Source organism: Lolium perenne, chromosome 2 (assembly GCF_019359855.2).
Source record: "Lolium perenne isolate Kyuss_39 chromosome 2, Kyuss_2.0, whole genome shotgun sequence".
In the NCBI taxonomy this organism is placed as follows: Eukaryota; Viridiplantae; Streptophyta; class Magnoliopsida; order Poales; family Poaceae; genus Lolium; species Lolium perenne.
Window position 1 is genome coordinate 17,073,436 of NC_067245.2, and position 24,039 is coordinate 17,097,474.

The 24,039-nt window shown below is 41.2% G+C and overlaps 1 protein-coding gene across 1 annotated transcript; it reads right to left on the reverse strand.

The window, feature by feature from the left end:
- Nucleotides 1-2,042: 2,042 nt before the first annotated feature.
- On the reverse strand, nt 2,043-23,462 carry LOC139835404 (uncharacterized). The gene is made up of 7 exons (XM_071825253.1): nt 23,373-23,462; nt 22,956-23,287; nt 3,371-3,470; nt 2,962-3,174; nt 2,706-2,882; nt 2,259-2,621; nt 2,043-2,171 (listed from the first exon to the last, which is right to left on the reverse strand). Exons 1-7 carry the CDS (start codon nt 23,460-23,462, stop codon nt 2,043-2,045), a joined length of 1,404 nt encoding a protein of 467 aa, XP_071681354.1.
- Between the last annotated feature and the right edge of the window lie 577 nt (nt 23,463-24,039).

Sequence of the window (24,039 nt, forward strand, 5' to 3'; positions counted from 1 at the left end):
GAATTGGGGCAGAAAGGCCGCGGATGAGGTGATCAACGAAACTAACCCGGTACTCTATTGGAGGGGTTGGGTAGCTTTCTTCGCTGGGAAAGCGGATGGCGTCCTCTTTCTTCATCAGGCCTAGCCTCTTCAGCATGTTGACGTCTTGGTTGGAGATTTTAGATCTCTCCCACTCAAGATCTTCAGCGGCCATCTTGGACTCTGGAGTACTGTGGCGAGTGAGTCGCGTGCGCGGTGGCATCAACGGCACTGGAAAAGCAAAGTTCGTGCGTGTGTAAGATCAAAGAGAGTTGGGCGCAGTGAAAGTTTTTTGCAAAGAGGAACAGAGGTGCGGCGCAAACGAAGATGTGAACAAAGGATGAAGAAAGGTTTATATAGGAATTGGGCGAAGTAATGCACCGTTGGATGAAGAAATCGTGTGGTGAAAAAAGATCTTGTAGATAAAGGGTAAAAAGGTATTTTTACTGAGATGGAACAGAACAGGCGTTACAGTACGTGCGCCAGGAAAAGCGGAGGACGTGTGTCCCCCACTTGCACGACGTGTCAACATGGTGGAAACAATGGACCCACAAGGAAGAAAAATCACGACTAGTAACAGAGATGAAGTAAATTTGACTAAGGGAAGCATGCCGACAAGAAAAATAAAAGAAGATTGACGACAGGAGAAGTTATTGAATACTTCGGGAGCCTTTGATCAAATACAAGTTTTTGCCCAAATGCTCGGGGGCTACTTAGACAAAAGTAAAATTTCGAGTATGGCAATATAGAAATTGTGGGAGCCTACAACCAAGCACAAGTCCTTGGCTGTAGCCTCGGGGGCTACTCCCATCGGGAGCGCTGTTCGCGCACCCGAGAGATGAAAAGAAGATCATATCGAGAAATAATGACAATATAGCGACAAGGTGGATTACAATGTTGAGCCTACAACCAAGCACGAGTCCTTGGTTGTAGCCTCGGGGGCTACTCCCATCGGGAACGCTGTTCGCGTACCCGATGAAATTAAAAAAGAAAGATAGAAAAGCAAAAGAGTATATTTCGAGTTATAATTAACTCTACATATACTCCCATCGGGAGAGCAATATAAGTCATCTTTGACTCTATAAAATGAGCCATTCCAACAGCCGAAAAAGCACTCGACAATATATTCTCAGAACGCCAAAGTTGCGATCAATTTCTGAATGCCGCAAATTTGCGAAGGTAAGACCCCAGATCCGTTCTGCTGGGCGTGGCATCGCCGAAGACTGCGCTTTGCTACTTTTATCCGTATCAACAGATACGAAGAAAAATCCTAACGGACGCGTTAGGTACCCGATAAATTTTACTGGGACTCGACAGAATGGTAAGACCTTAAGCGGCGCCTGTCGAAGTTTACACCAGTATCCCGAGGACATGTCCAGGGACGTGATCTTGAAGTAGGTTTTTGCGGATTGCCACGAGAGCAGTTAACTAGTACCTGATCCGTCAGATGAACTAGCCCCAACTACCATTATCCCTGTACAATATAGAATTTTATGTGAAGAAATATAGAAAAGTTAAAGCTGTCGATTAAAAATAAACAGTGGAGATTTTCCCTGACTCTACGATTCAAGCAAAATCTCGGGGGCTACTGACATAGGCATCCCGAATGGGCCTGCCGAAGATAGTACCCGGGGTTTATTGAAGGCCCACTACCCGAAGAATAAGAAGATTCGGGAGCCCAAGATATATTAAGGAAAGTTAGAGTTGTAATAGGAAGTGTTATTTGTAATCTGGCGGGATGAATTAGAAACCGTCCCGGACTCTGTAACTTGTACAACACGAATCCCTCGGCTCCGCCTCCTATATAAAGGGGGAGTCGAGGAAGAGATCATCGAATCATTGTCTACAAACCCTAGTTTTCATAACCGTCGAGTACTTTTCGGCTGAAACCTTCGAGATCTACTTGCCCTCTACTTCCAACTAAACCCTAGCCTACAATCCATAGGCATTGACAAGTTGATACCTTGTCAATAGGTTACAAGTTAGGCTTTGCAGAAATAAAGCATCAAACTGAGACTTGTCATCTACTTGCGAGAAGAAAGATTCAGACTTACTCCTATATACGCCATGTAGGCCGTATTCTGCCTATTCCACTGGGCAGCGGCCTGCTGATACGCTTCATTGCAGGCTTCGAAGGCCGCCTCGAACTCAGGCTACAATTTCAGAAACAATGAATCTCGTCAACACTTAGCCATGTAGGAAGGAAAACCGGAAAGAGGATGAAAATGAGGAAAACTTACATCGTAGGCGGGTGGACGAGCAGGCCGTGGACGAGGCTGGGGGCTGTCGGCGGTGAGGGTATGCTTGAGACGCGTGTAGCTCGTGGCTGGGGTAGGCTTGACCACCTTATTCAGAAAGGGGAAACGGCCATGCGGACGCCCGTGCCCCGACAGGACCAACGACTCCTCGTCGATCGGAATGCTCAAGGGGTCATCCACCTCCGGGTGACGAGACAACACCATGTCGCAGTAGTCCTCCTTGGCGGCCTTGGCATTGCCGTAGTACTGTGGCTGAGGCAATGCGGGATTGGGCTTCTGCTTCTGCCGCATCATGTCATATATCTGGGCATCATGAAGCACCACCCCAGGTGGTGCCTCGGCCACCTGCATCGCAAAAAGAAAAGTTATGTGTATCACAAATGAGACATGACGGGAAATGAAAGAAGATCGTTCCATGTATATACATACCTTTTTCCCCTTGAAGCGGGTGTAGTCGCGGCCTCCCGCGCAGTGTGTGCCACCGGTGCCTCGGTTCTCCATGTTACGCCTCGACACGGCTGCAAACTCCTCGTCCAACCTGAGCCACCTCGCCCTAATCAGCTCCTCCCATGCCTCCCTATGCTTCTCGGCCCACTCGGGACAAACCTGAAAACGCAATACTCAACTCAAGATAATCCAATGAAAACTTAGCAGCAATGTAGAATCTCATTGACATTTTACTCACCGACATGTACTCCTCAATGGTCATTGCCCATTCCTCCGTAGGCTGGTTACCAACATAGTACTCCTTCTTGACCCTCTTACCCTTGTTAGCCCAGAAGGCACTAGCGCAGGTGACCTTTTGGTTGTACCACTGCTGCGGTGTCAACCTCTCGCAAGCACCACGCAAAGTGAGACGCGCCTGCGTCTCATGCTCCGGGTCCACACGATAGAAGCACTTCAATCATGCATAAATCAGTTGTGAAAGTCATGAGTTAGCACATTAGGGTCATCAACTATGAACGATGCTCGAGAAATATATGCCTTACCCAGAACTTGGTGGTCACAGCCTCAGCAGCTGTCGCGAAGCCTATGGCAGGGGCATCCTCATAGTCCGCCCAAGTAGTGGCTAGCCTCGTCTCGCCACCGGGGACCATGCTAAGGGGAGTGTATCTGCCCGGCCAGAACTTCTTAATCAGAGCCCCAAGCAAGGTGTTAGGCTGGCGGGCGGGCTTGACCTCCCATGTCCAGTTGCTGCAAATAAATCACACATTAGTACAAATGCCAAATTGATTATTATGCCCAAGATGAAAAATACATGTTCGAAATTTCTGAAGTAGTACACTTACTCATCGCTCGAAGGAATGATAAGGATCTTGTCATCATGGGTCTTCGGCTCCTTCCTCGCATCGGGGACTCTAGCTTCTCCACGAATCTTCAAGGGCTTCGGCGCACCCCCACCCTCCATCACCTCCAACTCAGCCCTAGAGTCCGACTCGTGTGTAGACTCCGTCTCCATCTCCACCTCCCCACTAGACGGACCCTCTAGGAACAACTCAGGAGCCACGTCGCCAGAAGGGGAGGGTGGCTCGTCAAAGTCCATGTGTACCCCGCCGCCTCCACCTCGTCCTCCACCTCGTCCTCCTCGTCCTCGTCCTCCATCGGTACCATCGTCGTAACGCGGATTGCGCACCGGGGCTCGATCACTCCGTCTAGTGGGTCTAGGAATATTCCTCTTCACCTGCGACAGCGTCTTAAGCAAGCTCTCGGAGTCTGCCTTGCCGCTGCTCATATTGTTCAGTCACCTGCATTGAGAAGAATAAAACAGTTAAGCACAAAGGCATATTATATGAAGATACTAAGAATAAAAGGCACAATGCAATTAAGAAGCATGTTGACATAATAAAATGAAGATACTAAGAATAAAAGGCACAATGCAATTAAGAACCATGTTGACATAATAAAATGTAGATACTAAGAATAAAAGGCACAATGCAATTAAGAACCATGTTGACATAATAAAATGTAGATACTAAGAATAAAAGGCACAATGCAATTAAGAACCATGTTGACATAATAAAATGTAGATACTAAGAATAAAAGGCACAATGCAATTAAGAAGCATGTTGACAAATAAATACTAAGAATAAAAGGCACAATGCAATTAAGAAGCATGTTGACAAATAAATACTAAGAATAAAAGACCCTCACCAGCCATCATCGCTCTCACGCTCACTCTCATACTCCGTCTCTTTCTCTTTCTCTTTCTCTTTCTCTGGATCACTATCACTATCACTATCTTGTGAGTACAAAGTTGAAGGGTTGACGGGTGGAGGCTCATCATAATTGTCATTCGCCTCAAGTAACTTCTCCAGCATAGATATGTCCTTTAGATCCACCACTGACTCACCACGAGTTTCTGCATCGTTCCCGAGGTCCTCTTGAACAAACGGTTCTAAAATATATTCCCCGAAGTCCTGTTCCTCTTGATAGAAAATCCCCTCGTATGTCACGGGGTCAGTGTTGTTGTAATCATCCTCAGAGGGAATCGGTAGGTTACCATGTGGCGATACCTGGAAGACGACTTCCCAACCCTTGAGTTCCGCTTTCTGGCATGGGTAGGGCAAATAATAAACTTTCTTGGCTTGGTGAGCCACAACAAAGACATCGGCTCCGCTATAGGTGGTTGAAGGCTTAACTTCAACTAACCCAATGGACTTATCACTTCTCTGTCCACCTATTGGGTCGAACCAATGACACTTGAACATGACGATATTGAGTTGCACGTTCGTACGATTGAATGTCAACTCGTATACACTTTGTAACCTTCCGTAGTAATCAAAGTTGTTGGCTCCTTTGGTGAAGACCCCAGTATTTATCGTTTTGGGATTCGCCCGGCCCTTCTGGTGCGTCTCTGTGTGGAAGCGAAACCCATTCACATCATACTTCTCATACTTGGTCACCTCACGGCTACAACCTTGGGAAACACATTTCAACTCATCTATCATATCAACGTTTCTCTCACGGCCCTACAAGAACATTTCAAATTTGTTGTGTGCATTAGTTACGTGTAATAAGAGGGACAAGTCACATGTTGCAATGTAAGAGGAAAGGTTAGAAATTACTTTTTCCATGAACCATGTCACAAAGTTTTTATTAATTCCGGGAGCACCCTCTTTCAGTAGAGTGTCCATCTCCGAGGGTTCGGGCAATTCATCATACGGCCACATTTCATCCGTGAATTCGCTGAAAGGAGAAAATAAGCATTAGACCGAGACGAGGTTACTAGCTGCAAAGTAATTTGTTCACCATTTTACCTTACGAACCCACCGGGGAATTGGAATAGTTTTAGCTTGGGGTCATTCTCGGGCACGTCGACATTGTAACGAGTGACCGGGTTATGCTGAGTGGGAACATCATCGGGATAGTACGTTGTCGCGGCATCTGCCATCTCCCGAAGGCATATTGCCTCAGCTATGCATGCTTCAATCTTGGCCTTGTTTCCAGTTATCTTTCGAATATACTTAAACTCTCTCTCAATACAGAACTGCCAACGAAACTGCACCGGGCCACCCAAGAGTGCCTCGTTGGCGAGGTGCACAATGAGATGTGCCATCGGAGTAAAGAAGCCTGGCGGAAATATCATCTCCAAATTGCATAGCAACTCCGGCACTGTATGTTGTAGCTTTGCAATAACCTTGGGACATATCTGCTTAGCACAGAGCGTGCGGAAGAAATGGCTCAACTGCGCAAGCACTCGCCAGACTTTCTCGGGGATATACCTGATGTCTACGCCCCCTCCTTTTCCTGTAGACAGTGTTGGGCCTCCAAGAGCAGAGGTTTGTAGAACAGCAGCAAGTTTTCCCTTAAGTGGATCACCCAAGGTTTATCGAACTCAGGGAGGAAGAGGTCAAAGATATCCCTCTCATGCAACCCTGCAACCACAAAGCAAGAAGTCTCTTGTGTCCCCAACACACCTAATAGGTGCACTAGTTCGGCGAAGAGATAGTGAAATACAGGTGGTATAAATAAGTAGTAGCAACGGCACCAGAAAAGTGCTTTGCCCAGGACAGTAAACAAGCAGTAGTAACGCAGAGTAACGCAAAGAAACAAGAAACAAGCAGCGATAGCAGTATTTAGGAACAAGGCCTAGGGATTAGACTTTCACTAGTGGACACTCTCAACATTGATCACATAACAGAATAGATAAATGCATACTCTACACTCTCTTGTTGGATGATGAACACATTGCGTAGGATTACACGAACCCTCAATGCCGGAGTTAACAAGCTCCACAATTCAATGTTCATATTTAAATAACCTTAGAGTGTAAGATAGATCAACACAACTAAACCAAGTACTAACGTAGCATGCACACTGTCACCTTCATGCTAAGAAAGGAGGCATAGATCACATCAATACTATCATAGCAATAGTTAACTTCATAATCTACAAGAGATCATAATCATAGCCTACGCCAAGTACTAACACGGATGCACACACTGTCACCATTACACCGTGCAGGAGGAATAAAACTACTTTAATAACATCACTAGAGTAGCACATAGATAAATTGTGATACAAAACACATTGCAATCATAAAGAGATATAAATAAGCACTTCACTATGCCATCCATAACAGTGAATAAGTATTCTGTGAAATATAGACTAAGAGACCCACACGGTGCACACACTGTCACCTTTACACACGTGGGACAAGGAGTCTCCGGAGATCACATAAGTAAAATTCACTTGACTAGCATAACGACATCTAGATTACAAGCATCATCATATGAATCTCAATCATGTAAGGCAGCTCATGAGATTATTGTATTGAAGTACATAGGAGAGAGATGAACCACATAGCTACCGGTACAGCCCCGAGCCTCGATGGAGAACTACTCCCTCCTCATGGGAGACAGCAGCGTTGATGAAGATGGCGGTGGTGTTGATGGAGGAGCCTTCCGGGGGCACTTCCCCGTCCCGGCGGCGTGCCGGAACAGAGACTCCTGTCCCCCAGATCTTGGCTTCGCGATGGCGGCGGCTCTGGATGGTTTCTCGTACCGTGGCTTTTCCGTATCGAGGTTTTAGGTCCAGGGGCTTTATATAGGCGAAGAGGCGGCGTCAGAAGGTCGAAGGGGCGCTGACACTATAGGGGGGTGCGGGCCCCCCCTGGCCGCGCCGGCCTAGGGTTTGGTGGGCCTGTGCCCCTCCTCTGGCGGTTCTCGTGTGTTCTGGATGCTTCCGGGCAAAATAGGAACCTGGGCGTTGATTTCGTCCGATTCCGAGAATATTTCTTTACTAGGATTTCTGAAACCAAAAACAGCAGAAACAAAGAATCGGCACTTCGGCATCTTGTTAATAGGTTAGTTCCAGAAAATGCACGAATATGACATAAAGTGTGCACAAAACATGTAGATATCATCAATAATGTGGCATGGAACATAAGAAATTATCGATACGTCGGAGACGTATCAGCATCCCCAAGCTTAGTTTCTGCTCGTCCCGAGCAGGTAAACGATAACAAAGATAATTTCTGGAGTGACATGCCATCATAACCTTGATCATACTATTGTAAGCATATGTAATGAATGCAGCAATCAAAACAATGGTAATGACATGAGTAAACAACTGAATCATATAGCAAAGACTTTTCATGAATAGTACTTAAAGACAAGCATCAATAAGTCTTGCATAAGAGTTAACTCATAAAGCAATAATTCATAGTAAAGGTATTGAAGCAACACAAAGGAAGATTAAGTTTCAGCGGTTGCTTTCAACTTGTAACATGTATATCTCATGGATATTGTCAACATAGAGTAATATAATAAGTGCAATATGCAAGTATGTAGGAATCAATGCACAGTTCACACAAGTGTTTGCTTCTTGAGGTGGAGAGAAATAGGTGAACTGACTCAACATTAAAAGTAAAAGAATGGTCCTCCATAGAGGAAAAGCATCGATTGCTATATTTGTGCTAGAGCTTTGATTTTGAAAACATGAAACAATTTTGTCAACGGTAGTAATAAAGCATATGTATCATGTAAATTATATCTTATAAGTTGCAAGTCTCATGCATAGTATACTAATAGTGCCCGCACCTTGTCCTAATTAGCTTGGACTACCGGGATTATCGCAATGCACATGTTTTAACCAAGTGTCACAAAGGGGTACCTCTATGCCGCCTGTACAAAGGTCTAAGGAGAAAGCTCGCATCGGATTTCTCGCTATTGACTATTCTCAACTTAGACATCCATACCGGGACAACATAAACAATAGATAATGGACTCCTCTTTTATGCATAAGCATGTGGCAACAATTATTATTCTCATATGAGATTGAGGATATACGTCCAAAACTGAAACTTCCACCATGAATCATGGCTTTAGTTAGCGGCCCAATGTTCTTCTCTAACAATATGCACGCTCTAACCATAAGGTGGTAGATCGCCCTTACTTCAGACAAGAAGAACATGCATAGCAACTCACATGAAATTCAACAAAGAGTAGTTGATGGCGTCCCCAGTGAACATGGTTATCGCACAACGAGCAACTTAATAAGAGATAAAGTGCATAAGTACATATTCAATACCACAATAGTTTTTAAGCTATTTGTCCCATGAGCTATATATTGTAAAGGTGAAGAATGGAAATTTAAAGGTAGCACTCAAGCAATTTACTTTGGAATGGCGGAGAAATACCATGTAGTAGGTAGGTATGGTGGACACAAATGGCATAGTGGTTGGCTCAAGTATTTTGGATGCATGAGAAGTATTCCCTCTCGATACAAGGTTTAGGCTAGCAAGGCTATTTGAAACAAACACAAGGATGAACCGGTGCAGCAAAACTCACATAAAAGACATATTGTAAACATTATAAGACTCTACACCGTCTTCCCTGTTGTTCAAACTCAATACTAGAAATTATCTAGACCTTAGAGAGACCAATTATGCAAACCAAATTTTAGCAAGCTCTATGTATTTCTTCATTAATAGGTGCAAAGTATATGATGCAAGAGCTTAATCATGAACACAACAATTGCCAAGTATCACATTGTTCAAGACATCATACCAATTACTACATGTAGCATTTCCCGTTTCCAACCATATAACAATTAACGAAGCAGTTTCAACCTTCGCCATGAAAATTAAAAAATAAGAACACATGTGTTCATATGAACCAGCGGAGCGTGTCTCTCTCCCACACAAGCATTTATTCAAACAAAAACAAAAACAAAAGCACACAGACGCTCCAAGTAAAGTACATAAGATGTGACCGAATAAAAATATAGTTTCACTAGAGGAACCTGATAATGTTGTCGATGAAGAAGGGGATGCCTTGGGCATCCCCAAGCTTAGATGCTTGAGTCTTCTTGAAATATGCAGGGGTGAACCACCGGGGCATCCCCAAGCTTAGAGCTTCCACTCTCCTTGATCATAGTATATCATCCTCCCCTCTTGACCCTTGAAAACTTCCTTCACACCAAACTCGAAACAAATTCATTAGAGGGTTAATGCATAATCAAAAATTCACATGTTCAGAGGTTACACAATCATTCTTAACACTTCTGGACATTGCTCAAAGCTACTGGAAGTCAATGGAACAAAGAAATCCATCCCACATAGCAAAAGAGACAATGCGAAATAAAAGGCAGAATCTGTCAAAACAGAACAGTCCGTAAAGACGAATTTTAAAAAGGCACCAGACTTGCTCAAATGAAAATGCTCAAATTGAATAAAAGTTGCGTACATATCTGAGGATCACTCACGTAAATTGGCATAATTTTCTGAGTTACCTACAGAGAATTTTGCCCAGATTCGTGACAGCAAAGAAATCTGTTTCTGCGCAGTAATCCAAATCTAGTATGAACCTTTCTATCAACGACTTTACTTGGCACAACAAAACACAAAACTAAGATAAGGAGAGGTTGATACAGTAGTAAACAACTTCCAAGACACAAAATAAAACAAAGTACTGTAGCAAAATAAACACATGGGTTATCTCCTGTGGTGACCCGGCATACCACTGCATGGTGTAGTATGCAAGTCTGATATAACACCAATGAAACACCGTTCCACTAGTATTATATCGCTCAGAGTGGTACAACAGAAACATATGCGGGTCCAAGGTATGTCTATAGAATTACAACATTGACTCTGTTACATAAGATCATCACAGCCTCCTACTTTACAATGAGGTAAATCTGCAAATAAACTCCAGAAGAACGACTCGTAGTCTAATCCTATCACGAACTCTATTTGTAGAGTATTTGACTAGCTATAGGGGCTATGAATAGATTCTAGCTAAATAGGAGCTGGGTTTAGGAAGCTAGTTACCTTCTAGGGCTAATCTAGGTTTTCTCCTTATTTGATGTGGTATTTGACTCTTCTGACAGGGTCCTGTCTCTTCAAGTAGTTGTTGTCTCCTCGGCCTTTGAGTTGCACTGTAGATCCTCCTTCGATGCCTCCATATCTAAGAAGGGGATTTAAGAGTGGGATGAGTACGAGCGTACTCAACAAGTTCATTATAGGAAAGAGGTGTTTAATGAACTAGCTACAGCATTAGACCAGAAAGTCTAATACCAATGCAGGTTTTCATAACCATTTCTTCAAAAGGTTGCTTTTATTCAGAAGAACTATGTCCGTCAGCCTTCACCGGTTTACTAGAACTTCATGGAGCTCCTTTCCGGCCGCGTTCGCAGTTCCATATCCCGGAACAGGGAGTGACAGGTCACGGTTCTTTACACTCTGCAGAGGTGTGTTGCTTTACCCATAAGAGATCTTAACCTTGGTGCCAACCAAACTGCAGGCTTGTCCACACTTCCTATGGTGTGAGGCCCGGTATAAGGTCATAGTCAATCATATTCCTCCGCTACCTCGCACACCCACCCTTTGTTGCATGCCCCGACCCTGGGTCCTCGCCGGTCCCATTATTCCCGTAATTTCAGGGTGGACCCCGGCCACGACGACAGTCTGGGATCGAACCAAACTCCTTCGCCGGTAGCTGCAACCCATCATAGACCACATTACCGTGGGGACTTAGAATGGGTTCCCCACCCACAAGTTGTTCCGCAAGCCGCAACCGCTACGGTATGCACAGCATAACCGTGGGGACTTAGAATGGGTTCCCCACCCACAAGTTGCTCCGCAAGATACAACTGCTACGGTAAGCGCATCCGTTGATGTACAAGAGGTGGAAATACAATTGACTATTCCGTCCCACTCCAGATCTTATGGTTAACACGGGTATTACGGCACAAGAATCATGACATTTGTTGTTTAATCCTAGATGGATATAAACCCTTGCAATGGAACCTCCACCATATCAACACAATCCATGGTTCCATTGCCCACCACATAGTCATATTCATAGTTATGAAAATAGTGGTTTTGCTTTTTATGCAATAGTGATAAACATAGTACTTTGCAAGTAATTTGGTAAAAATACTCAAATGACATGAGCAAGCGATGAACTTGCCTTTCTTGACTGTAAGATTATGCAGGCAAGGTCTTCGATACGCAATAACTCCAAATTCTGAAATAGCATCATCGTCCGATAAGGACGATGTTTAAAAGATTGGCAAGGATGCAATAATGCATAAGTATGAGATGCAATCGCTCTAAGCGTGACCTAACCCCGATGATTTAGGATTAGTGAGTTGTAGTGATTTGTTTAGGGTGTGTTGCACTTTTAGAGTGATTCCACAAACAAGGTTCTTATTCAGGTGTGGTTACATGGTATCATAAACATGTGTTGCAACATATCATAACAATAGCATTAATAGCACACAACAATAACATTTTGTATAATCCTGACATGTAATGAATAGTGGTTGGGGTTAGCACTATCTGACATGGTTAATGATTATTTATCATATAATTCAAAAGAATAACTTTTGAAGAACATGTTCTTTAATAAAGAACAAGTATGATAATTAGGCTTGTGGAGTTCTATGGTTGACTATGGTTTCATTTAGTTTCTGGAGTAAGGTTTAGATGGATCCAAACAAGGTTGGATTCATCAATACCTAAGGCTGGTAAGGCTGAGTTAAGCTTAGGCATCCCAAGCAAGTATTTATACATGGTTTCTATCAAGGTTGATTCAGCTGGCTGGTGATTGCTAGCTAGGGTTTATAGGTTCTTATAAGCAGGGTTGATGGTGATTCTTATTTTCTTCAAAAGAATAACTTTCGAAGAACATACTTCTTAAGTAATAAGAAGTATTTCAATTATTGGTGTGGTATCTAGGGTTTACTATTGGATCTACTAAGTAAGGAATGGTGGTTTCCTAAATAGGAGGATTAATAATTATCTCACACTATTAGGGTTTAGTGGAGTATGGTTAGGTAATGCAAGATACTGGCATGGTTGCTATTAGGGTTAATCACCATGGTGTGATGCTAATTAAAGTTACTTAAAGATGATAATTCTAAGGATATGAGCTAGGGTTTGCATTTGGTTGACCCTATTTGATCAACCATGTTGGATAGGGATGCATATAGGGAATACTAAATGATTGATAAAAGAGCTCCTACATTTTATGTGGATATAACCAGTATTTAATTGCTAATTATGGTTTTGTGGATCAGAAGTAAGTACATGATCACATATTCTAACCTAGGTTTAGGTTTAGAAGCAATTTAGGTTTCACATGTAATAATGGAACTAGGGTTTGTGCATAATTGAGCTAGGGTTTTAGGGTTCCACATAAAATTATGAGGTTATCACTTGGCTTAAAATGGAACTAGGGTTTCCTAATTACCCTGTAATTATTGGATTAATAACTTCATTAATAAAGTTGAAGTTATTAATAAATTTGGAATAATAATATTGGATTTGATATTTTATTATTTTTAATGAATTAATAATTAAGGTATTTATTAATCAGGGTTTAAATCCTTCTAATAAGGATTTAACAATTTAACAAATAAAGAAAATTAATTTTAATGTTTCTATATTTATTTACTGGTTTTTATTTAATTTGGAAAGTTTTCCTAATTTTTGAATTTTAATTGCATTTTGTATTAAAAGAAAAGGCTTAATTAATAAAAACAATTGAATTTTTATTAAAAATAAAAATTTCATTTTATATTTTTATTGGATAGAGTTTTCTTTTCTAAGAATTTTGATATCTCATTTATATTTTTCTGACTTAATTTGAATTTTCTAAATTCAATTGAAGTTGCAGATGTTTATTGAATTTGAATTTGAAACGGAATTACTAAGGCTACCCGGGTAATCTACCCGCATAGTCGCTGACAGGTAGGCCAGTGGCCAGGTCAGCTGCCACGACTACTTTGACCGCAGTCAAAATTGACGAGGTGGCATGGCAGAGGCTGGCCGGCGGCCAGACGGAATCGACGCCGGCGAATCAGCGCTCTCACGGGGGCGTGTGCGTGCGCAAATGAACGAGGGTGATGCGACGGAGCTGTTGGTGGTAGCGCCGCTCTGGTTTGGTCACCGGAGCGTGCTCTCCGGCGAGATACCGCGGCGGCGCCCGCAGACGTGCGACGCGATGGCGATGCAGGGCTTAAATAAGCGAGGTGAGGGTACTGGGAGGTTCGTGAGCTCACCAGGAGCGCAGTGGTGTGGTCGGCGAGGCGAGGGAAGGTCTATGGTGACGGCGAACGGCGACGGTTGATGGTGACCGGCGGGGCAGTGAGGTCGCAATTCGAGGTCCTCGAGGCTTCCCGGCAAGCGTGCGTCGACGAGGTGGTTGCTGGAGACGAGGCGGAGCTCTGGGGCTTCACGGCAGTGCTTGGGGTGGCCCCTAACGGCGGCGATGGTCGACGTCTGAGCGGCTAGGGTTTCGGTAGGAAGGGGAAATTCGAGCAGAGGGAAAAGAGCTGGGGCTAGGGTTCGTCGTGGGGCTTTATACGGTGCCAGAACGCGCCTCGTCACATCTTCGGTCGAGGAGGAGCTGCCAGCGGCGAGGGAAAGACGGCCACGGCGTCGCGCTATCCTCCATGCGTGCTGGAAAGGATGAGGACGAGCTCGTCCCGATATTTTGGGATGAAGGGGTAACGGGCTGCCTATGGGCCGTGGTGTTGGGCTGCTAGGCAGGCTGCTGCTGGGCTGTGGTGGCCAGGTGAGCTTCTCTCTATTATTTTCCTCTTTTTGCTTTTTTTTATTTTCTGTTTTCAATTCTGTTTTATAATTCTTCTTTTAATTCAAATTTAAATCATGTGATACCATGCAGGTATCAATTTTTGAATTTCAGTAGGACTATTAAAGGATGAATGCTTTCCTGGATTGTTTTTGGGATAAACATTTTATACATGTGAGCTACATTGCAAACTTTCATTAATCATGATTTTATATCCTCATTTTATTTTTATGTTTTTCTTGTGGATCAATCTATTTGAAGTATTAGAGTTGGTAAGTCCAGCTCAAGGTATTTTAGAGTTTATCATTAGGACTTGTTATCTTATTTAAGAAGTTGGTTGTTCACATATGATTTTATGTGAGTATCAATCTGTTAGGGTTTTTATGATGTCTATTACAATCCCCTTATTAAAGATAATATTAACTTTATATTTGAAAGGATCTAAGTGGATATTGGTTCCACCATAATTGATCTTGGTTACAAAGATAAATGGTTGATCACTAATTTTGTGGTTTTAATCATGGGACTTAGCATTAGGTGGCTCTTATGTCTTATAATTGAAGCATAGGATTTAATTAATGAACCATTAGGGTTCAAGTCATATTCATCTCATGGCAATTGGTTTGAATCTCAACTATGGCTTAGATTTTAGTAGTAATCACTCAAGTGCTACCCAAACTAGGGTTGAGGTTTAATTCTAGGTTATAGAGGTGAAATAGCACCATATTGCATGTGCTAGGGTTAATCTCCCCTAACCATGGTAAGGTGGTGGCTTTATTAACATTTTATGTTCTACATTAGTTATTAAGATATTGAGAATTAGTTGTATTTGATTCCACTATGGTTATCCTTAATCCATTGTTAAAGTAACTGAAGTAGATACGATTCTTTTTTATAGTTAACTTTGGTTCTAATGATGAATAGTTTCTCATCATATAAAGTATAGAGTTTTACTCTAAAGTTTTCTTGGGTCCTTTAATTTAGGAATAAATGGAATATAGATGTGCTAGAGTTCTACTTATGATCTCCAAGTGATTCACAAGTTAAGGTTGGGGTATAAGCCTGGTTTTGATGACTAGTGATCTCCCTATAATTTCATGTGGTTAATGATATTTACTTATCCTCTTAGGGTTTAACTTATCCTCACATACCTCAAGAGCATGATCATGGATTAGGCATGATCAACTTGTTCTTAATATCTTTACCTCAAGTTCTTATGGTTTATGATCATTACTCAATTTATAATGATCAAGGTTTGGCTTCCTATAGTATATCTCTCCTGAGTTAAGTTTCTCACTTTTAAGATCAAGCATTGTCTTGATCAATCAAGGTATAGCACTTCTAATTTACCTTCTTGTATGGGTCTACTATGATTGTCTCTTTAGTTTATATCCCAGGAGAATGCCTGAGATATTATATTAGGGTTCTACTTATTCGATGATGATATTATCATCTGGGTATATGGGTAGTTCTCTCCCTCAAACTCAAGTGTTGCCTCAACTAACTTGAGTGTAACACTATAATTGATCTCTCTTATATAAGAATGGATTATTCTAGGTTATGGTGTACTCCTAATACTCTAATTCAATGGTTGTCCTTTATTCTTAAATAGATAAAGCTATGTTTTGTATGATTGGTCTCTCTCATTTTGGAAAGGACTTTAATGCTAACTTAAGGTTAGGCTCCATAGGGATTGATGTGATCATTAATATCTATGTTTAACATAAATGGTTTCTCTCTCTAGGATTGTCTTGAATAATATCCTAGGATTCCTCTTAAAGATGATGATTTGAATGCTTGGATGTATATCCAAGGTTTAGCTCAAGGTTTATCATTGATCCTCTAATAAGTAACATAGAACTCTCACGTCTCTAGGTTTGATGTATATTAATATGTAGTAGAGAGGATTATATATTTCTAGAGTTTATCTCCTTGTCTTGCTTCCAAGAATGAAGTAAAATAAATACCATGAGGTTCATGGTAGGATCAAGGATTAGTTTCAGACATGGAAAAGATAAGTTAGGAATAGTTACTCCTAATTATTGTTACTTGATTTCCAATTAAATGGATGTTCATATGTTGTGGCAAGGATTATCATATTATAATCTTTTATAAGATCAAGCAATTAATCATTGAGTAAAGTGTTGTTGTGTTGATTATTAGTTCCATTTGATCTAACCCCTTAGATCAATTCATCTCTTCCCAAAACAAGGTTTTCACAAAGTCACATTGAGGTTTATAGCGCTTGACTTGATGAGCTACTTCAATTCCACCAAGGTCAAGTGAAACTTCAGTTACTGTGACTGTTTTACTTTAAAGCGCGAAAATTCCCCAGATTTTCTATGCATGAATGCAATGCACACATCTGTTTCCTCTCTTTTTGTAACCCCATTACCTGGGATATTACAGTCTCTACCCCTTAAACTAAACTTCGTCCTCGAAGTTTGATATCTCTCACGTTTCGGAGTGTGGATCTGACTTGTGCAGACTACATCTTTTCTCAAACTCCTTGGTGATCTCACTGGATATAATTGAATATATCCCTTGTCCAGATTCTTCCTGGAATCCATTAGTGTTTGACATCAAACAACTATTACTTCCTTTACTTCCATGATTTCCTCCAATATTATAAGCTTGTTTCCTTTCTCATTGAATATTCAATGATTGGGACTTCTTCTTGTACTGACAGTCTTAATTGAGGACTAATTGGATAACATTCTCCTATTTGATAAAATAGGTCTTTTGTTTTTCCCTTACTACCAAAACTGCAATAATGGTACTTGGTAAGGTACTAAACATGGAATGGTCATGATGGTTTATTTCTTTAAGAATGGATTAGACTCATTTAGTCCATCCAATCATGGTTTATAGTTGATACCTATAACTATTTGGGTTTATTTAGGTTCCATGAAAGGAATCATTCTATTAGTCCTTGATATTAGTATGTTCAATCTTCTTCATTCTCTGACCATCTTAGGCTTTATTGGTCTACGGTATTTCCTTCGTCCAACTTCTTTATGCTTGACTTACTTCAGCTTCCGTACTTCTGAGTAAATTTTACTCACTTTCTCAAGTTATAGTCCACTTCTTACTTCCTCGAAGTATAAACCTCGGCTTCTGGTCTGACATCCTTCTGAAAGTAATGTCCAACAATCTTATGAAAATAAGATCGAACTTCCTCTCAGTTCAGACCTTCTTCATCTATCTTGCTCAAAGTATTGAGTTATTGTACATCCAACTCAATCTTTACTCTACCCCTTAGAGTTTACTTATGTTCTTCGACTCCTTTTCTTCCAACTATTGAGCTTATGATTTAGAATATTAGTCTGGGTCTAGCTTATGGTTTGTACTTGTTCTAAGGTCTCGCAAAGAAGGTTTGTGGTGTATCCACTCAATTGTGGACATCCAATGTGAATCCTTCGACTAAATGATTATAGATCTAGCTATTTGGCTGACAAGATTTTTTTTTTGTTCACAAACTTTTGTTACAAATAATTAAATTGTGGACTATTTGTAATACCAACTGATACCAGCTGTGGTTATTATACCAACTGTGGCTATTTGATATCTAAAAATGGATTCTATTATAGGTTCTGATCAACTGGACGAGACATCTTCTGCTTTATCTCGCAGTTTTGATCCTATACCACAACAGTGGTCTTCTGATACCAACTATGATCTTCTTATCTCAGCTATGGTTTCATAGGTCATCTTCCTTCTGTCAGGGTTTATTTTGCAAGAGAACCACTAACTGACACTATGATTATAGTATCCGAAGTGATTTCCCATGCATTCCCCTTCAATATTGACTATGGATCTGCTTGAGCTTCTCCATAATCACCAGATTTCTTACCTTCATGCTTCTCATGTACTAAAGTACTCCTTTGTTGAGGTAAAGCATGAGTTTTGATTGGTACTTCCTTCAGAGTATTGTGGTTACTTCCCACAACTTTACTTCCTTTCTCTGATGAACCTTCATCGTGTCTTCGGAATCTTCCAGAATTCGTCGCTTCCTCACACGAATACTATTACCCTCTAGATCTATAGCATCAAGTAAGGCTTGATATTGCAACATGCACTTGCATATCAAAGTCAAACTTCATGTATGGATCTAGTCAAACAATGAAAATTCCAATAAAATCCAAGAAGATTGAGCTTTGTGCTTATAATACACATCATCATAAGCCCGAATAATAGTTGAGTAAAACATCTCTAAACATCAGGCTCTGATGTGTAGTATATAACACCACATAATACAGGTTTATATCGTGATACTTAGCACGAATATGGGGATTTCTACTATTTATCTCAACATTTACCATAATTGCACATTTGCAATGTGATAAACTTGAAACAAAGTGGTTTGGGATGATTAAGGTTAACCTAATTTTCTTTGGAAGTACTAACTTAGCTTCCATTATGTTGAGGACTACTTCATATGGTATATCTAGATTCTAACATCACTACTCTAAATACATAACTATTGCAATATAGCTCCTATACTTTCAAGTGTTTATACTTATCATGAGACTATGGTCATGATATGCTTGGCACACTTCCCATGGTTTTGGGAACACAATTCTTGCACTATTGTTGAACACCTGACTTCTTATGGTACTTCTTCTAAGTATTTATGAAGTTCTAATCCATCCCATAACGATTCTCAGGTGAATCATATATGATTTCTATCTCTACCATGTAAGTAGTCATATATTATTCCTATCCCCCCTCTTCCTTTCCTCCCATGATTGACTCATCATGGTTAATACAACCTCATATAACTTATATTCATTCCTTACTATCAGTTGTTTTTACACGTTTGGATAATTTACTTACCAATTACATGTGTTGGTACACATCTTCCAATAGGATATCTTCCTTATGGTTGTATCCTCTCTTTGGACTACCATGTATTGTATACCAACTATGATCTACTCATCTATTATTTTAAGGACTTATTGATGTGCTACATGTTTTGCATTAACTAACTAACTTCACTTAGGAAGGATAGGTAGGAAATGTTGACTCAAGTGTGTCAGGATTATTCTCAAGTGAATATCCATCTCAAGTCATAAGAAATATTTAGTTTACCTAGGACAACTTCCTATACACACTACCAATCCTATAGGTCTCCTTTAAAGGGTTTTAATCCTAGGGTCAAAGCATTTGCTCTGATACCAACTGTGGTGACCCGGCATACCACTGCATGGTGTAGTATGCAAGTCTGATATAACACCAATGAAACACCGTTCCACTAGTATTATATCGCTCAGAGTGGTACAACAGAAACATATGCGGGTCCAAGGTATGTCTATAGAATTACAACATTGACTCTGTTACATAAGATCATCACAGCCTCCTACTTTACAATGAGGTAAATCTGCAAATAAACTCCAGAAGAACGACTCGTAGTCTAATCCTATCACGAACTCTATTTGTAGAGTATTTGACTAGCTATAGGGGCTATGAATAGATTCTAGCTAAATAGGAGCTGGGTTTAGGAAGCTAGTTACCTTCTAGGGCTAATCTAGGTTTTCTCCTTATTTGATGTGGTATTTGACTCTTCTGACAGGGTCCTGTCTCTTCAAGTAGTTGTTGTCTCCTCGGCCTTTGAGTTGCACTGTAGATCCTCCTTCGATGCCTCCATATCTAAGCAGGGGATTTAAGAGTGGGATGAGTACGAGCGTACTCAACAAGTTCATTATAGGAAAGAGGTGTTTAATGAACTAGCTACAGCATTAGACCAGAAAGTCTAATACCAATGCAGGTTTTCATAACCATTTCTTCAAAAGGTTGCTTTTATTCAGAAGAACTATGTTCGTCAGCCTTCACCGGTTTACTAGAACTTCATGGAGCTCCTTTCCGGCCGCGTTCGCAGTTCCATATCCCGGAACAGGGAGTGACAGGTCACGGTTCTTTACACTCTGCAGAGGTGTGTTGCTTTACCCATAAGAGATCTTAACCTTGGTGCCAACCAAGCTGCAGGCTTGTCCACACTTCCTATGGTGTGAGGCCCTGTATAAGGTCATAGTCAATCATATTCCTCCGCTACCTCGCACACCCACCCTTTGTTGCATGCCCCGACCCGCGGGCCTCGCCGGTCCCCGTACTCCCGGAACTACAGGGGGGACCCCGGCCACGACGACAGTCTGGGATCGAACCAAACTCCTTCGCCGGTAGCTGCAACCCATCATAGACCACATTACCGTGGGGACTTAGAATGGGTTCCCCACCCACAAGTTGTTCCGCAAGCCGCAACCGCTACGGTATGCACAGCATAACCGTGGGGACTTAGAATGGGTTCCCCACCCACAAGTTGCTCCGCAAGATACAACTGCTACGGTAAGCGCATCCGTTGATGTACAAGAGGTGGAAATACAATTGACTATTCCATCCCACTCCAGATCTTATGGTTAACACGGGTATTACGGCACAAGAATCACTGGCGACATTTGTTGTTTAATCCTAGATGGATATAAACCCTTGCAATGGAACCTCCACCATATCAACACAATCCATGGTTCCATTGCCCACCACATAGTCATATTCATAGTTATGAAAATAGTGGTTTTGCTTTTTATGCAATAGTGATAAACATAGTACTTTGCAAGTAATTTGGTAAAAATACTCAAATGACATGAGCAAGCGATGAACTTGCCTTTCTTGACTGCAAGATTATGCAGGCAAGGTCTTCGATACGCAATAACTCCAAATTCTGAAATAGCATCATCGTCCGATAAGGACGATGTTTAAAAGATTGGCAAGGATGCAATAATGCATAAGTATGAGATGCAATCGCTCTAAGCGTGACCTAACCCCGATGATTTAGGATTAGTGAGTTGTAGTGATTTGTTTAGGGTGTGTTGCACTTTTAAAGTGATTCCACAAACAAGGTTCTTATTCAGGTGTGGTTACATGGTATCATAAACAGGTGTTGCAACATATCATAACAATAGCATTAATAGCACACAACAATAACATTTTGTATAATCCTGACATGTAATGAATAGTGGTTGGGGTTAGCACTATCTGACATGGTTAATGATTATTTATCATATAATTCAAAAGAATAACTTTTGAAGAACATGTTCTTTAATAAAGAACAAGTATGATAATTAGGCTTGTGGAGTTCTATGGTTGACTATGGTTTCATTTAGTTTCTGGAGTAAGGTTTAGATGGATCCAAACAAGGTTGGATTCATCAATACCTAAGGCTGGTAAGGCTGAGTTAAGCTTAGGCATCCCAAGCAAGTATTTATACATGGTTTCTATCAAGGTTGATTCAGCTGGCTGGTGATTGCTAGCTAGGGTTTATAGGTTCTTATAAGCAGGGTTGATGGTGATTCTTATTTTCTTCAAAAGAATAACTTTCGAAGAACATACTTCTTAAGTAATAAGAAGTATTTCAATTATTGGTGTGGTATCTAGGGTTTACTATTGGATCTACTAAGTAAGGAATGGTGGTTTCCTAAATAGGAGGATTAATAATTATCTCACACTATTAGGGTTTAGTGGAGTATGGTTAGGTAATGCAAGATACTGGCATGGTTGCTATTAGGGTTAATCACCATGGTGTGATGCTAATTAAAGTTACTTAAAGATGATAATTCTAAGGATATGAGCTAGGGTTTGCATTTGGTTGACCCTATTTGATCAACCATGTTGGATAGGGATGCATATAGGGAATACTAAATGATTGATAAAAGAGCTCCTACATTTTATGTGGACATAACCAGTATTTAATTGCTAATTATGGTTTTGTGGATCAGAAGTAAGTACATGATCACATATTCTAACCTAGGTTTAGGTTTAGAAGCAATTTAGGTTTCACATGTAATAATGGAACTAGGGTTTGTGCATAATTGAGCTAGGGTTTTAGGGTTCCACATAAAATTATGAGGTTATCACTTGGCTTAAAATGGAACTAGGGTTTCCTAATTACCCTGTAATTATTGGATTAATAACTTCATTAATAAAGTTGAAGGTATTAATAAATTTGGAATAATAATATTGGATTTGATATTTTATTATTTTTAATGAATTAATAATTAAGGTATTTATTAATCAGGGTTTAAATCCTTCTAATAAGGATTTAACAATTTAACAAATAAAGAAAATTAATTTTAATGTTTCTATATTTATTTACTGGTTTTTATTTAATTTGGAAAGTTTTCCTAATTTTTGAATTTTAATTGCATTTTGTATTAAAAGAAAAGGCTTAATTAATAAAAACAATTGAATTTTTATTAAAAATAAAAATTTCATTTTATATTTTTATTGGATAGAGTTTTCTTTTCTAAGAATTTTGATATCTCATTTATATTTTTCTGACTTAATTTGAATTTTCTAAATTCAATTGAAGTTGCAGATGTTTATTGAATTTGAATTTGAAACGGAATTACTAAGGCTACCCGGGTAATCTACCCGCATAGTCGCCGATGTAGGCTGGCTGTGTCACCGCCACGACTACTTTGACCGCAGTCAAAATTGACGAGGTGGCATGGCAGAGGCTGGCCGGCGGCCAGACGGAATCGACGCCGGCGAATCAGCGCTCTCACGGGGGCGTGCGCGTGCGCAAATGAACGAGGGTGATGCGACGGAGCTGTTGGTGGTAGCGCCGCTCCGGTTTGGTCACCGGAGCGTGCTCTCCGGCGAGATACCGCGGCGGCGCCCGCAGACGTGCGACGCGATGGCGATGCAGGGCTTAAATAAGCGAGGCAAGGGTACTGGGAGGTTCGTGAGCTCACCAGGAGCGCAGTGGTGTGGTCGGCGAGGCGAGGGAAGGTCTATGGCGACGTCGAACGGCGATGGTTGATGGTGACCGGCGGGGCAGTGAGGTCGCAATTCGAGGTCCTCGAGGCTTCCCGGCAAGCGTGCGTCGATGAGGTGGTTGCTGGAGACGAGGCGGAGCTCTGGGGCTTCACGGCAGTGCTTGGGGTGGCCCCTAACGGCGGCGATGGTCGACGTCTGAGCGGCTAGGGTTTCGGTAGGAAGGGGAAATTCGAGCAGAGGGAAAAGAGCTGGGGCTAGGGTTCGTCGTGGGGCTTTATACGGTGCCAGAACGCGCCTCGTCACGTCTTCGGTCGAGGAGGAGCTGCCAGCGGCGAGGGAAAGACGGCCACGGCGTCGCGCTGTCCTCCATGCGTGCTGGAAAGGATGAGGACGAGCTCATCCCGATATTTTGGGATGAAGGGGTAACGGGCTGCCTATGGGCCGTGGTGTTGGGCTGCTAGGCAGGCTGCTGCTGGGCTGTGGTGGCCAGGTGAGCTTCTCTCTATTATTTTCCTCTTTTTGCTTTTTTTTTATTTTCTGTTTTCAATTCTGTTTTATAATTCTTCTTTTAATTCAAATTTAAATCATGTGATACCATGCAGGTATCAATTTTTGAATTTCAGTAGGACTATTAAAGGATGAATGCTTTCCTGGATTGTTTTTGGGATAAACATTTTATACATGTGAGCTACATTGCAAACTTTCATTAATCATGATTTTATATCCTCATTTTATTTTTATGTTTTTCTTGTGGATCAATCTATTTGAAGTATTAGAGTTGGTAAGTCCAGCTCAAGGTATTTTAGAGTTTATCATTAGGACTTGTTATCTTATTTAAGAAGTTGGTTGTTCACATATGATTTTATGTGAGTATCAATCTGTTAGGGTTTTTATGATGTCTATTACAATCCCCTTATTAAAGATAATATTAACTTTATATTTGAAAG